The sequence below is a fragment of the Oncorhynchus nerka genome, linkage group LG15, assembly GCF_034236695.1.
Source record: "Oncorhynchus nerka isolate Pitt River linkage group LG15, Oner_Uvic_2.0, whole genome shotgun sequence".
Taxonomy (NCBI): domain Eukaryota; kingdom Metazoa; phylum Chordata; class Actinopteri; order Salmoniformes; family Salmonidae; genus Oncorhynchus; species Oncorhynchus nerka.
In genome coordinates, this window is record NC_088410.1 from 25,926,688 (window position 1) to 25,941,983 (window position 15,296).

Sequence of the window (15,296 nt, forward strand, 5' to 3'; positions counted from 1 at the left end):
AGAACATCATACATTTGTTGGGGAAAAGGAAGGATTTCATGAAATGGCAGGGTGGTTGTTTGTTGGAGAGAGGGAGGGAGGAAGGAGAGAGAGCAAGAGATGAGAGGAGAGGGAAGTAGGGGAATAAAAGAGAGGGGTAGGAGAGGAGAGGGGTGGGGTACAATATGACATATCCTATTGCTGTTGTCATCCGATTCCTACTGCAATTGCTGTTTCAAGCTCTCCAATAAGTACCAGTCTCTGTTTTGGTAGCTGCACCACCCGTGCTGCTGTCATCTCTCTCTCTCTCTCTCTCTCTCTCTCTCTCTCTCTCTCTCTCTCTCTCTCTCTCTCTCATACACACACACACACACACACACACACACACACACACACACACACACACACACACAGCTGTCACCTGATCCCCCCCTCCCTCTCTCTTGCTCTCTCTCCCCCTCTTTCTCTTCCTCTTGTCTTGTCATTTACATTAGTCCACAGTCCACTGCTCTCTGCTCTCCTCCCTCAGATAGCTTTCACACTCACACACATCCCTGCTGTTATTACTCTCTATACCCTCCCTCTCTCTCCATCGCTCTACACTTCCTGCCCTTGAGAGCAGCCCCGGAATCCTCCCTCTGTCCGAGAGGGAAGCAAGACAGTCTGTTCCCTCCCTCTTTTTCTCTCCTCCTCTCTGCCTCGCTCTCCCTCTCTCGTTCTCTCTTATCGCTCTCTCGCTCTCTTTCGCTGTCTGTAGCTCTGCTGACATTTCCTCTCCACCCTCTCTCTTTCCCTCTCTCTGACACACACACACTCCCCGTCAGGCTGCCATGCTGGTGCTGTGGAGTGTGTATTCAGCCTCTTGACTGCCTAGCTGCTTGTGTGTCTGTCTGTCTGTCTGTGTGGCTCAGCTAGTCTCCTGTGGGTTTGCCAGTCTGTCTGTCTGTCTGTCTGTGTGGCTCAGCTAGTCTCCTGTGGGTTTGCCAAAGCAGCGCCTCACAGCGCATCCTGTAGCAACATGTTTCGACGGACGAAAAGGTAATGGCAGAGCTTCTCTGTTTTTCCCTTCTACTGTAGACCTGGTGTCATCCCTTTTTCTCTCTCCTTTTATCTCATTGCTTATCGGTCTGTCTTCTCTCAGTTGTTTTCTAGTGTCACCCCCTGTCTCTCTGTGTAGTGATGACATTAACCGCAAAGCTCTCTGAATCTCTCTCTGTTTATTTCTCTCTCTCTCACCGTGGACCTGGTTTCATCTCCCCCTCTGTCTGTCTTGTCACAGCATTAGGTGGAGGTTTAAGAAAGGTGTTGTTGTTGTTGTTGTTGTTTTGATGGTTGTCAACCTCCGGCCAGCTCTCATGCTGTGTCACAGTTGTCCCTCTGTCTCGTATTGGCACTGGTGTGTGTGTGTGTGTGTGTGTGTGTGTGTGTGTGTGTGTGTGTGTGTGTGTGTGTGTTGTGTTTACACGTTTTACTATACTTGTGAGCACCAGAAGTCCTCACAAGAATAGTAAAGCAACTAAAATTCAGAGAAGGGAGGACATTTTGCCGTTGCTCATTTAAAAAAAGGCTTTTTTAGGCTTAGGGGTTAGGTTTAGGGTTAAGGTTAGAATTATGGTTAGGTGTTAGGTTTAAGGTTAGGGTTAGGGTTAGAGGTTAGGGAAGATAGGATTTTGCATGGGAATCAATTGTTGGTCCCCAAAAAGTCCTCACAAATATAATGAGGCATAAGGCGGCAGGTAGCCTAGCGGTTTAGGGCGTTGGGCTAGTAACTGAAAGGTCGCCGGTTCGAATCCCGAGTCGAATAGGTGAGTAATCTGTTGATGTGCCCTTGAGCACTTAACCCCAAGTGTGCGTGCACATGTGCATGATTTTCTCTGTTCCATTTTATGTAATGAACCTCTGTTTGTGAGCATGTTGGTGATGCACATGTATTTGGGATGTTGTAGGTCAGTGTTTCCCAACCCTGGTCCTCCAGGTTAGTTATAGCCCTGGACAGACGCGCCTCATTCAACTCATTGAGGGTTTGATGATTAGTTGACAAGTTGAATCAGGTGTGATTGTCCAGGCTTACAATAAAAATGTGTACTGTTGGGGAACTGGAGGAACAGGGTTGGGAATCACTGTTGTAGATGATTGATATACATGTTACACACACAAACAGGCAGTCATACACAGGACGTTTGTAGGTTTGTGTTTGGTCAGCTGTGCTATAAATACCGTGGTGTCTGGGTTAGAGGCTTCTGTAGGGGAGGGTATATATACTGTGGTGTCTGGGTTAGAGGCTTCTGTAGGGGAGGGTATATATACTGTGGTGTCTGGGTTAGAGGCTTCTGTAGGGGAGGGTATATATACTATGGTGTCTGGGTTAGAGTCTTCTGTAGGGGAGGGTATATATACTATGGTGTCTGGGTTAGAGGCTTCTGTAGGGGAGGGTATATATACTGTGGTGTCTGGGTTAGAGGCTTCTGTAGGGGAGGGTATATATACTGTGGTGTCTGGGTTAGAGGCTTCTGTAGGGAGGGTATATATACTGTGGTGTCTGGGTTAGAGGCTTCTGTAGGGGAGGGTATATATACTATGGTGTCTGGGTTAGAGGCTTCTGTAGGGGAGGGTATATATACTGTGGTGTCTGGGTTAGAGGCTTCTGTAGGGGAGGGTATATATACTGTGGTGTCTGGGTTAGAGGCTTCTGTAGGGGAGGGTATACATACTGTGGTGTCTGGGTTAGAGGCTTCTGTAGGGGAGGGTATATATACTGTGGTGTCTGGGTTAGAGGCTTCTGTAGGGTAGGGTCAATGCTGTGCTATATATACTGTGGTGTCTGGGTTAGAGGCTTCTGTAGGGGAGGGTATATATACTGTGGTGTCTGGGTTAGAGGCTTCTGTAGGGTAGGGTCAATGCTGTGCTATATATACTGTGGTGTCTGGGCTAGAGGCTTCTGTAGGGGAGGGTATATATACTGTGGTGTCTGGGTTAGATGCTTCTGTAGGGGAGGGTCAATGCTGTGCTATATATACTGTGGTGTCTGGGCTAGAGGCTTCTGTAGGGGAGGGTATATATACTGTGGTGTCTGGGTTAGATGCTTCTGTAGGGGAGGGTCAATGCTGTGCTATATATACTGTGGTGTCTGGGTTAGAGCGCCTTCCCCATCTCTACCACTATTTTGTATTCCCTCCCTCCCATCATTCCCTCTCTCTCTATCTGCCATAGTACACAATCCCAGTTGTCCTGTGGCGTTTTATTTCCGATTTCCGATTTCCGACATCTCATCTGCTCATAGGAGGATTAGTATAAATCCCTTTGTCTGATGGCAGTAGTGTGTGTATGTGTGTGTCTCTATCTCTGTGTGTGCATCTCTGTGTGTGTGTACATCTCTCTCTCTCTCTCTCTCTCTGTGTGTGTGTGGGGGTGTGCATCTCTGTGTGTATGTGCATCTCTTTGTGTGTGCATCTCTCTGTGTGTGTGTGTGTGTGTGTGTGTGTGTGTGTGTGTGTGTGTGTGTGTGTGTGTGTGTGTGGGTGTGCATCTCTGTGTGTATGTGCATCTCTTTGTGTGTGCATCTCTCCGTGTGTGTGTGTGTGTGTGTGCGGGTGCGTGTGCGTGTGTGTGTGTGTGTGCGTGTGTGTGTGTCTCTGTGTGTGTGTGTGTCTGTGTGTGTGTGTGTGTTTGTATGTGTGTGATAATTCCTCCAGCACCCTGCCTCAAGGTTTCTTCTACAGCTCTATCTCTGTAATCTCTTTGTATGAATCTATCTCCAGGAGGAAACATGGTTCTCTGATCTTATGATGATGGCTTGATCTTCATTAAATTACACTCCATGTAGTAGGTCAGAGATTTGTTGTACTTACTTGTCATGCAATGCATGTTTGTGTGTGTAGCTAGTAGCATAACGTGGGTGGTAGTGTGTCTTATGTTCTTATCAGGGTATATCAGTGTTTATGTACAGTATGTGTGTGCGTGCTTGTGTGTGAGTGTATGTCACTGTCTGCCTGCATGTGTGTGTGTGTGTGTTTGCAAGCCGCTCATTCTTGGCCGACTCTCTCAGGCTGTCTCAATTAGAGAAGGAAGATGCTTTGTGTCCGGAAGGATAGATAGAACGAAGCGGAGGAGGAGTGTAGAACAGGAGAGGGGAAGACGGAGTGGAGTGTAAAATGAAAGGCAGAGCCTGAGGTACAGTCTGGGCCTACATTTAACAGCAGCCCACTGGGGTTAACTCAGCACTCTAAAGAGACTCTCTATTTTCTTTCATCTTTAGTTTTTCTTCCACTCTTTTTTATTTTATTTTTTAGCTGTACTCAAAATGTAGCTATACTCAAAATGAATTCTCTCTCTCTTTCTCTCTCGGTCTCTCTTTCTCGCTCTCTCTCTTTTCTGTCTTCCTCATAGAATGTCATCTGAAAGCTAGTATAGAGGAATGAGGGAACAAGAGAAAAGAGTGTGTTTGAATGTAACCCCTCATCAGGTGTGTGTTCTATAGATGTACATTGCAACGTGGTTGAAGTCCAGATTTACATTGCAGTCATGTCAGTTGTGTGCCACCATGTTGTTAACCCTACGCCCCCAGTCAATCAATGCTATTGATGTTGTGGCTATGCACTGAGCCTTCTCTCCTCTGTGTTAAGCTACGCACACTAGCAGACTAGCTAACGTGAAAGCAGATTGGTGTAGTTCTCTCTGTGCGCTATTGGAATCTGACTGCTACAGATGTAGGATCTTAATTTGATCACCCTGTTGCTGGAGAACTTTCCTGGAAATGTTTAACTTGTTTAACAGACTTGATTCCCCCTCACGAAAAATGTATCAACCATTAATCCACGTAATAATTCACCTTTCCTGTTGCTGCAGGATTCTTTTCCTGCTGTAGCAACCGGCTCAAATGAATATCCTACCTCTGTACTAGCAGGTGGGCAGTAGTCAAAACAGAGCACAGGGAGTACATCACTTGGATGTTTTTGGATAGCAGGTGCACACACACTAGCTCCCCCCAAAACCGTTAGTGACTCAGTGTACTAGTAATTACTTGGTCTCTCATCATGATAGCTGAGTAATAATCTTCTTATCCATCTGTATTTCACAACATTGACATGGTAAACAACTGACTGTAAAGATCAACAACGTGCTCCACTCCACCTTATATAAACTTAGATCAGGTGCTGAATACTTGTCGAATTGTGGTGATATTGATTGCTGTTGCCTCGTATGCACATGGCAATAAAAATATGTTCATTTAAGTTTATTCTCCGGAGTGCTTTCCTATTTTTATTCTTTAAACTACTGACTGTAGCGTATGTGGCTTGTTGATGGAAAGGAGTCCATGTTCCAAGGCCAAACATTATAATTCAATCATTGTCATAATAAGAAAAGTATTAGTGTTAATATCCAGCAGTACAGAATTTTACATAAATGTATTATTCAAAGAACATGGTTTTCCGTAGTGGAGGATTTGACAACCACTTAACCATACGCATCATCAATAATGATATTAAATGTCCTTCAGACTCGGTGTGTATGACACTGTCTGCCTCTGTGTCCCAAACAGCACCCTATTCCCTATGGGCCCTGGCCAAAAATAGTGCAATACATAGGGAATAGGGTGACATTTGGAACGTAGACAATTATATTTTAACGAGGTAATAGTTCCAGGTCATTTACCCTGTGTCCCTGTGTGGGTCTCAAATGCCACCCTATTCCCGAATGGGCCCTAGTCAAAAGTGGTGCACTATAGGGAATAGGGTGCCATTTGGGATGCAACCCCCTGCCTGCATAAGGGTCTGTTAACAAAAGCTATAGCTGATTCAATGCACCACCTCCCAGTCTCAGCCCAATGTAGCTTTCAGTCAATACACAGTACACAAGACAGCACTTTCCCTCCAAGCTTCTGATGATTGCTGTGTCACTCTACCTCGAAGACACATTTTATTTTTTACCCCTAAAAAAAGTCTAATCTTGTCATCAATTATAATAGGACAGAAAAGTGGGGAAAACTTTTACCTCAGTTCAGTCAATAGATATTACAGTAAAGATATTTCAGTGCCTCAATTGGCTTCTGATTCTGCTGTGTCACTCTGGCTGCCTTGAAGGCATGCTTTGACACCTCAAGAAGAGCCTACATAACTTTGTCATAAATCATGATAGGAGAGTTCAAACGGGGTAACCGACTGCCTCAGGCCTACAGTATGACCACAAGGCATAACAGAGCCTTTTCATTATTCTGTTTGTTTTGCACCTACACGCCTGTGACTGACATCATTTTGAATTAAAGACGACAATAGAGTGCAGTTGCCCACCCATTGTTTCAAAAGCATAACAATAACACAACAAAAATAGTGTCTTAAAGAGGCATATCACCTTTATAAAGGGTCATGATAGTCCTTTCCTCTTTGAGAAAGAATCTATAGGCCTTTCTACATCTGTGGAGGAACATTTGCATTAACATTTTGTTAGCATTGTCGCTAGCTCATTGTATGAGCTTAAAGAGCTGTGACATGGACCTAATATCCCTGTTGTGGACTTTCCTATTGCTGTTAAAGTGTGCTAGCGGTAGCATTTTGGTAGCTGCCGTCGTGGCTAGCTCAGTCAGTATATTTTGGTTTAACAGCCTGGGCTCCAGATGTGTTGTAGTCAGACTCACTGATGTGTTTCCTAACTAGAACTCCCCTGGAAGGCTACTCTCTCTCTCTCTGACAGCTCCAGGCCCCGTCATCTTAAATAGACAGACAGACAGACCTACAGGCCAGAGTTGTCATGTCTTGTCGCCATGCTAGCTACTGTAGCTAGACAGACAAACAGACAGAGAAATAGCTAGATAGACAGACATCCTCCTAGATGATGTAGCTACCAGACCTGTGTTCAAATACTATTTTAAATCATTTCAAATACTTCATCTGTGCTTGATTGAATAGTACCAATACTTTAAACCCTGTCCGTCTGGCACTCCAGGCAGGCAAACAATCAAAGTATTTTACCTGATTTTAAATAGTATTTGAACCCAGGTCTGACTGTAGCTATCTAGCAGGGCCAAAAGTTTCTCTGTCTGTCGGCATCCTCGTTTTATAGTGTAAAGGGGACAACATGTGTTCATCCCAAATGGCATCCTATTATCTACATAGTGCACTACTTTTGACCAGATCCTATGGGTCGTGGTCAAAAGTAGTGCAGTGTATAGGGAATAGGTTGCCATTTGGGACACAGTCATTGTCTTCCTTCCCTTTTATCAGTGGATGTGAAAGAACACCCTGCTGTGAGCAGGCGTAGGCCCTCAAAGAACTATACAATGTTTCTCACTAAATTGGTCTAGATGGGAAGGTTTTTTGACATTTCTTCTTATCTTTCTTCTCCCTCCTGCCTGGCCTCCCTTCACTCAGCTTCCCTCCCTCCCTTTCCCTGACTTAGTTTTTCTACACCCTCCTTCCTCCCTCCCTTTCCCTGACTCAGTTTCTTGACTCCAGACAGCTGTAAATGTTGCAGTCCCCCTTTAAGAAATCCCGAGGAAGTGTCAGAGAAAGTCAATAGACAATAGTGATTGACTGACACACAAACTTCATATTGTGGCTTGACTGTGACCTCTGATTTCACTGCTTCACATCAGACAGCGGTAAACATTAAGAAACCCGGAGTGTCATGGAAAGGTCACCTGACAGGAAATTGCCTCGGGTCGATCAATATTCTAACGATCAGAAAGGTCTGCATGGTGTCCTGTCTGCCCTGTGACTCAGCATGCAGAAGACGACACTAACGTTTACGTTACATCAGCACACACTCATGCTTACTGTATAGACACGTACGCACACAAACATACAGAGGCACACGCACACACACACACACACACACACACACTGTCCATCCACCATGATGATATACCCGTATAGATGGGTTGGGAATTACTGCACATAGTCTTTAGAACAGTCTACTATGATATACTGGACTAGCAGTCCCTTTACTAATAATAATTATCATCAATATAATAATTATTATTATAATTTGGTGGGTGCTTATATTTGTCCTATTTCAAATGTGTTTTTTCATATCCCACCCTCCCTGAGACAAGCAGTATGTGGTTACATAAGATGTAGGACTACTGAAAATACTGATCACCATGCTGCCCATACAGTATATATAGAAATCACACACACACACACACACACACACACACACACACACACACACACACACACACACACACACACACACACACACACACACACACACACACTGTTTGTCTTGACGTAATGGTAGCTGTCCCTTGTGTGTTGTCTCTGTGGACATGGCCTTGTTATAGGAACTAAAGTCATATAGTCATGTTGAGCAGTTATTTAGAAAGCAATTAACCAGACCATAAAACATAGTGAACACAAGCTGGTTTGCCATCCAAGGATTGTGTGGGTGGGTGGGTCTGTGTGTGTGTTTACATCAGAAGTGTCAATGTCAGTATCTTCCTATGATTGGGGAGTAAATAAAATACTGTCTGCTCTGCAATTGACCGAAATGAAATGATGTGAGAAGAGGAGAAGTGGTGCACTCTCACCTTTCACTTTCTCTTTTACTCCATTTCTTGTTCTCTCTACTTTATTCACTGTTCCCCACACAAAGAGCACAATACGCTCAGGTGGTATCCTGTGTGTGTGTGTATGCATCCGTTTGTGCGTGTGTGTGCGTGTCTGTGTGTGCACTCGTATGTGAGACTAATGGCAGTGTGCCAGTGAGGGGCCTGCACGGGGGATAATCGCTCTTCACACGAGTCATTACCACTGATTTGACCTTTGACCTGTTGACAGCCGCCAGATTGGGTACAGTAGGAAAGAACAACTAGCTATCATTCCCTCTACATGTCATTCTCCCCCTTACTCTCTTTATGGTTCTTTCCTCCCTTTTATGTCTCTTGCTTACTCTTCTTCTTGTTCTGTCAGTCCCCCTCTCTGTTTCTCGCAATGTTTTTTAAATGTCATTTGTCAACGTATTGTGATTTGGAATCTACGAGGAAAATACATTGGATTTGAAAAAAGTAATCAACTACGTTGTTTTGTGGGTAAAATTTCCCTCAACTGTTTCCCTCAAAATTTCAAACACAGGATTATGTCATCATTGTAACCAATTTTCAATAAAGACAATCTATGTTGAATTTGTACACTACATGACCAAAAGCATGTGGACACCTACTCGTCAAACATCTCATTCCAAAATCATGGGCATTAATATGGAGTTGGTCCCCCTTTGCTGCTATAACAGCCTCCACTACTCTGGGAAGGCTTTCCACTAGATGTTGGAACATTGCTGTGGGGACTTGCTTCCATTCAGTCAAAAGAGCATTAGTGAGGTCAGACGATTAGGCCTGGCTCGCAGTCGGCCTTTCAATTCATCATAAAGGTATTTGATGGGTTGAGGTCAGGGCTCTGTAGAGGCCAGTCAAGTTCTTCTACACCAATCTCAACAAACCATTTCTGTATGGACCTCGCTTTGTGCATTGTCTTGCTGAATCAGGAAAGGGCCTTCCCCAAACTGTTGGCACAAAGTTGGAAGCACAGAATCGTCTAGAATGTCATTGTATGCTGTAGCATTAAAAAACAAGAATGCAATAGGCTAGACAGCTACTCTTACTGGAGAGTTGACTGATCTGCAGCTATCCCTTTGGTCTCACATCCAGGGTTTTAACCAAGCCCAGCTTATTTTTGATATTTGTCACTGACTACGACCAATCTGCTATCGTGAGAGTTATTGTTGTGAAATCTCCACCTAACCTCTACAAGATTGGTGGGTCCCCCCCGGGACGGTTGAGCTAACGTATGCTAATGCGATTAGCATGAGGTTGTAAGTAACAAGAACATTTCCCAGGATGTAGACATATCTGATATTGGCAGAAAGCTTCAATTATTGTTAATCTAACTGCACCGTCCAATTTACAGTAGCTATTACAGTGAAAGAATACCATGCTATTGTTTGAGGAGAGTACACAGTTATGAACTTGAAAAGTTATTAATAAACCAATTAGGGCACATTTGGGCAGTCTTGATACAACATTTTGAACAGAAATACAATGGTTCATTGGATCAGTCTAAAACTTTGCACATACACTGCTGCCATCTAGTGACCAAAATCTTAATTGTGCCTGGGCTGGAATAATACATTATGGCCTTTCTCTTGCATTTCAAAGATGACGGTACAAAAAAAGTATATTGCATTATCTTTTACCAGATCTAATGTGTTATATTCTCCAACATTCATTTCACATTTCCACAAACTTCAAAGTGTTTCCTTTCAAATGGCATCAGGAATATGCATATCCTTGCTTCAGGTCCTGAGCTACAGGCAGTTAGATTTGGGTATGTCATTTTAGGTGAAAATTGAAAAAAAGGGTCCGATCCTTAATCGGTTTTAAAAGATTCACTTGCTATCGAAGTCATTCCAAAGGGTAGGTTCAACAGAGCAAATGAAATGTAACCGTACTTATCATACATATCAATCATATAGCATCAATGATGCTATTTATTAGGCCTATATAACATTTGGGAAGTCATCAACAGCTATTCTATAAATTCAGCCCAGGATTCAACTAAGAATAGGCAATACATAAAGGCCTAGGGTTTCAAGCTCTGGTTAATTTCAAATAGAATCTACAAGTTAATCATAAATATGTTGGATTCACATCTCCATCTCAACCAAAAATACAAGTTAAAGAATAGGATTAAATCAAATCAAACTGTATTTAAAGTGCATTTAAAATTGGATTTGATTTATCGCTATTCCTTAACATACATTTTGGGTTGAAATGGAGACGTGACACCAACAGATCAATTGTTCCTTTGTAGACAAACTGGAATTAAAGCCAGACTCAGTGGCACAGATGGAGCTAACCAAGCAGAAGATCTCCTTCAACAGTTCATATTTGTTTGCGTTGACAATCAAACACAATTCAATATCACTTTTTCAATATGGTAAATAGCCAATCACCTTGTCGACAAGTTAACAAATGATATGTTGGATTCACGTCTCCAACCAAAAATACAAGTTAAAGAACAGGATTAAGCCAGTGGCTCAGATGGAACTGAATCCAAGCAGCACTTCTCCTTTAAATGTTGATATTTGGTTGTGTTGTCAACCAAACAGAATTCTCTATTACTTTTGTAAGACAGTCAATAGCCTGATGTAAGGCTTTACTTCATTGATCACTTTTACCATGTTCTTTAATAACGGTCTCAACTAACTGCAATCCAGGTCATGTGGTTGTACTATTAGATCACACAGTGATAACACATCAAATAAAATAATATTAAGTTGTTGTATAAATAAACAAAATATCTGACATTGTATTTCCCATTTGAACTTTAGTGTGCTTTTAAATGGTTGAAAGTGCAATGATAACACATTTAGGTGACAACTAAACCAAAAAATCCGACATTGATTTTCCATTAGAATTTGGTTGTGCTTTTAGATGGTTGAAAGCATAGTGATAACACATTGGGAATTCAACAAACGTTTGGCTGTCGTTTTGAGTGGGCGAAAATAGGTTGGAATCTTATTGATACGTATCTACCAAATATAACCCAATTCTCCACATTGAAATGATGTGGTATGCCCAGTGGGTTATCTTCTCTTTCACAGAATAGAGAATAGATTTCAATCTTGTCCTCTTTCGAAGGCAGGTATAACAGACAGAGGCTGTGAGAGCATCACAGTGAGTTCCAGGCTAAGACAGATGGAACAGACAGAGGCTGTGAGAGCATCACAGTGAGTTCCAGGCTAAGACAGATGGAACAGACAGAGGCTGTGAGAGCATCACAGTGAGTTCCAGGCTATAAGACAGATGGAACAGACAGAGGCTGTGAGAGCATCACAGTGAGTTCCAGGCTAAGACAGATGGAACAGACAGAGGCTGTGAGAGCATCACAGTGAGTTCCAGGCTAGACAGATGGAACATCACAGTGAGTTCCAGGCTAAGACAGATGGAACAGACAGAGGCTGTGAGAGCATCACAGTGAGTTCCAGGCTATAAGACAGATGGAACTGAACCGTGATATTTTAGCTTCGTGTTCCATTGACTTTCCATTCCATTTATGTTTTTACATTTGAGTAATTTAGCGACTTAAATATTAAAATAGCTAGGTGGGACAACCGCATATCTCAGTTATAGTAAAGGGGGGCTGGGTCTTGACTGCTATCTGGGTCCAGTGTTGCTGCAGCGTGGCCAGAGAGTGGTTCACCTCCTCAGCCTCCTTGCGCCAGCTCAACACCTCAAAATGGCAGTGGAACAGCACCGAGGGAAAGTCCACCACCGTGCTGTACATGGGTTTCCTGGGATTCCTCTCCACATCCAGGACTTGATCCACATCCAGGACTTGATCCACTATCTCTGGAGCCAGCTTCTGGCCAATTAGCAGCAGCACAGTCATCATGCACCGTACCTGGTGATAGAGAAAGACCAGTCCTTTGATCTCAGATATGGGTCTGTGGCAGTGGGCATGGTAGGGTGAGCTTGATGGACAGACTGGACCGTGGCAGACAGGATGGTCCTCTGGAACTGCAGCACTCCTTGCACAGGTTGCGGAAGTCGTGGGTGCAGCCGCTGCCATCAACACTACATCCAGAGCATGGGAAGTAGTACCGGTAGGTTCTGGACTGACAGTCGCAGCACGCACTGAATCTCTCCACAGCAGGTGACCAGTCGAGAGTCCTGGTGTCCTGGGGCAGGACTCTGTTCAGCATCTTCACATAAGGGAGCTCCGCCGCGTCCACTTTGTTCTTGACTTCATCGTCGACATGGAGAGCAAGTCTATGGATATGACCTGGGAAAAGTCACTGACTCCTTTGTCGGTTCAGCCACAAAAGTGATAGTTAGAACTCTGGCGATCCTGGATCAGTTGAGTCTTCAGAAGAGCCGGGCTTCCACAGTATTGTCTGTGTTCTCCTGGACAGCAAGCGCAGTGCCACATGGCGCCGAGGATGGGTCGAGATATCAAACAGTCCCTCTTCTTCCTGCCACCAGCATCAGGCTTCTGTCAACCTTCCAAAGATACTCGTTGAAGAGGTAGGGTTTCAGATGGTTTCTGAAGATGGGCAGGGACTCTGATGTCCTAGCTTCAAGGGGAAGCTGGTTCCACCATTGGGGTGCCAGGACAGAGAAGAGCTTTGACTGGGCTGAGGGGGAGCTGCCTTCCTGTAGGAGTGGGAGGGCCAAGAGACCAGAGGTGGCAGAACAGAGTACTCGGGTTGGGGTGTAGGGTTTGCGCCTAGCCTGAAGGTAGGGAGGGGCAGTTCCTCTTACAGCTATGTAGGAAAGTACCATGGTCTTGTAGTGGATGCGAGCGTCGACTGGAAGCCAGTGTGGAGTGTGCGGAGGAGCGGGGTGACATGGGAGAACTTTTGATTTAGTCACACACACACACACTGCCATTTGGCCTTTTTTCTCATCAGTTGTTATCACAGCTTTATCCTCTGTTACTCTGACTGATCACCAGAACCCACAGACAGACAGAGACTGCATGGGCCATTGATTCTCTATAAATCACACAACCACACACTGACTGGCAACTCTACTGTCAAATACTGTCGGAGTGACTGACTGCCTGCGACCGGAAGAGTTTGTAGCCTGGTGATGCGATGCAGTAGATTATCATGGATTATGAACTGCTGCCCACACAGCAGATTTGCTGCTTCATCATCATGTTTTACCAAATGTGATTTTTATTACAGTGTGACCTCATGAGGTAAAGAGTCAGAAGACACAGCAAGGGTTATTGATATCTAGAAATCACAGATCACACAAGACAGGCAACACTACTGACTGACTGTTAACACTACTGTCAACGACTGACTGACTCATTGTTAACACTACTGTCAGCTTCTGATTGACTGACTGACTGACTGACTGACTGTTAACACTACTATCAACTACTGACTGACTCATTGTTAACACTACTGTCAGCTACTGATTGACTGACTGACTGTCTGACTGATAACACTACTGTCAACGACTGACTGACTCATTGTTAACACTACTGTCAGCTACTGATTGACTGACTGACTGTCTGACTGATAACACTACTGTCAACTACTGACTGACTCATTGTTAACACTACTGTCAGCTACTGATTGACTGACTGACTGTCTGACTGATAACACTACTGTCAACTACTGACTGACTCATTGTTAACACTACTGTCAGCTTCTGATTGACTGACTGACTGACTGACTGACTGACTGACTGACTGACTGACTGTTAACACTACTATCAACTACTGACTGACTCATTGTTAACACTACTGTCAGCTTCTGATTGACTGACTGACTGACTGACTGACTGTTAACACTACTATCAACTACTGACTGACTCATTGTTAACACTACTGTCAGCTACTGATTGACTGACTGACTGTCTGACTGATAACACTACTGTCAACTACTGACTGACTCATTGTTAACACTACTGTCAGCTACTGATTGACTGACTGACTGTCTGACTGATAACACTACTGTCAACTACTGACTGACTCATTGTTAACACTACTGTCAGCTTCTGATTGACTGACTGACTGACTGACTGACTGACTGACTGTTAACACTACTATCAACTACTGACTGACTCATTGTTAACACTACTGTCAGCTTCTGATTGACTGACTGACTGACTGTTAACACTACTATCAACTACTGACTGACTAATTGTTAACACTACTGTCAACTACTGACTGACTAATTGTTAACACTACTGTCAGCTTCTGATTGACTGACTGACTGACTGACTGACTGTTAACACTACTATCAACTACTGACTGACTAATTGTTAACACTACTGTCAGCTACTGATTGACTGACTGACTGTCTGACTGATAACACTACTGTCAACTACTGACTGACTGACTATCAAACTGACTGATTGACTGCCATCGCTGACTGACTAAACTGGCTGACTGCCTGCCTGCTACTGGCTGAGCCTGATGTCTGGATTAAATGAATTATGATACAGTAGATTAAAACGCTTTATATGACAGATTATGACGTTTTATGAAACTGCCCACACACCAGATGATTTGATGTTTCATCTGCATGTTTTCGTATAATGTGATATCATAGAAGTTCAAGGGTCATTTATAGAGATGGGATGTAGGTCATATGTCATAAAGTCAGAGTGCAAAGTGTAAAGTAAATTCTAGACCTGGTGTTCCCTTAGATTGTAAACGGTCATGGTCAAAACATCTAGATTCAATGGTAGTAAAGATGGAGAGTTCTGTCCGTAATAAAGAGATGCTCTGCTTTTATGACACCACACTGCAAGTCCTCCAGACTCTAGTTTTATCTTATCTTGATTGTTGTCCAGTCATGTGGTC

General features: G+C 43.7%; 1 protein-coding gene and 1 pseudogene across 1 annotated transcript in view; one reads left to right on the forward strand and one right to left on the reverse strand.

Annotated features, from left to right (window-relative positions):
• Nucleotides 1-628: 628 nt before the first annotated feature.
• Nucleotides 629-15,296, forward strand: part of LOC115127769 (microtubule-associated serine/threonine-protein kinase 1-like) — a 69,088-nt gene continuing 54,420 nt past the window's right edge. Inside the window, exon 1 of the mRNA XM_065001364.1 lies at nt 629-1,017. Coding sequence (XP_064857436.1) covers nt 998-1,017 — 20 coding nt within the window. The 5' untranslated portion in view covers nt 629-997. The remainder of the gene's footprint in view (nt 1,018-15,296) is intronic.
• LOC115115676 (tRNA pseudouridine(38/39) synthase-like) lies at nt 12,072-13,255 on the reverse strand (annotated as a pseudogene).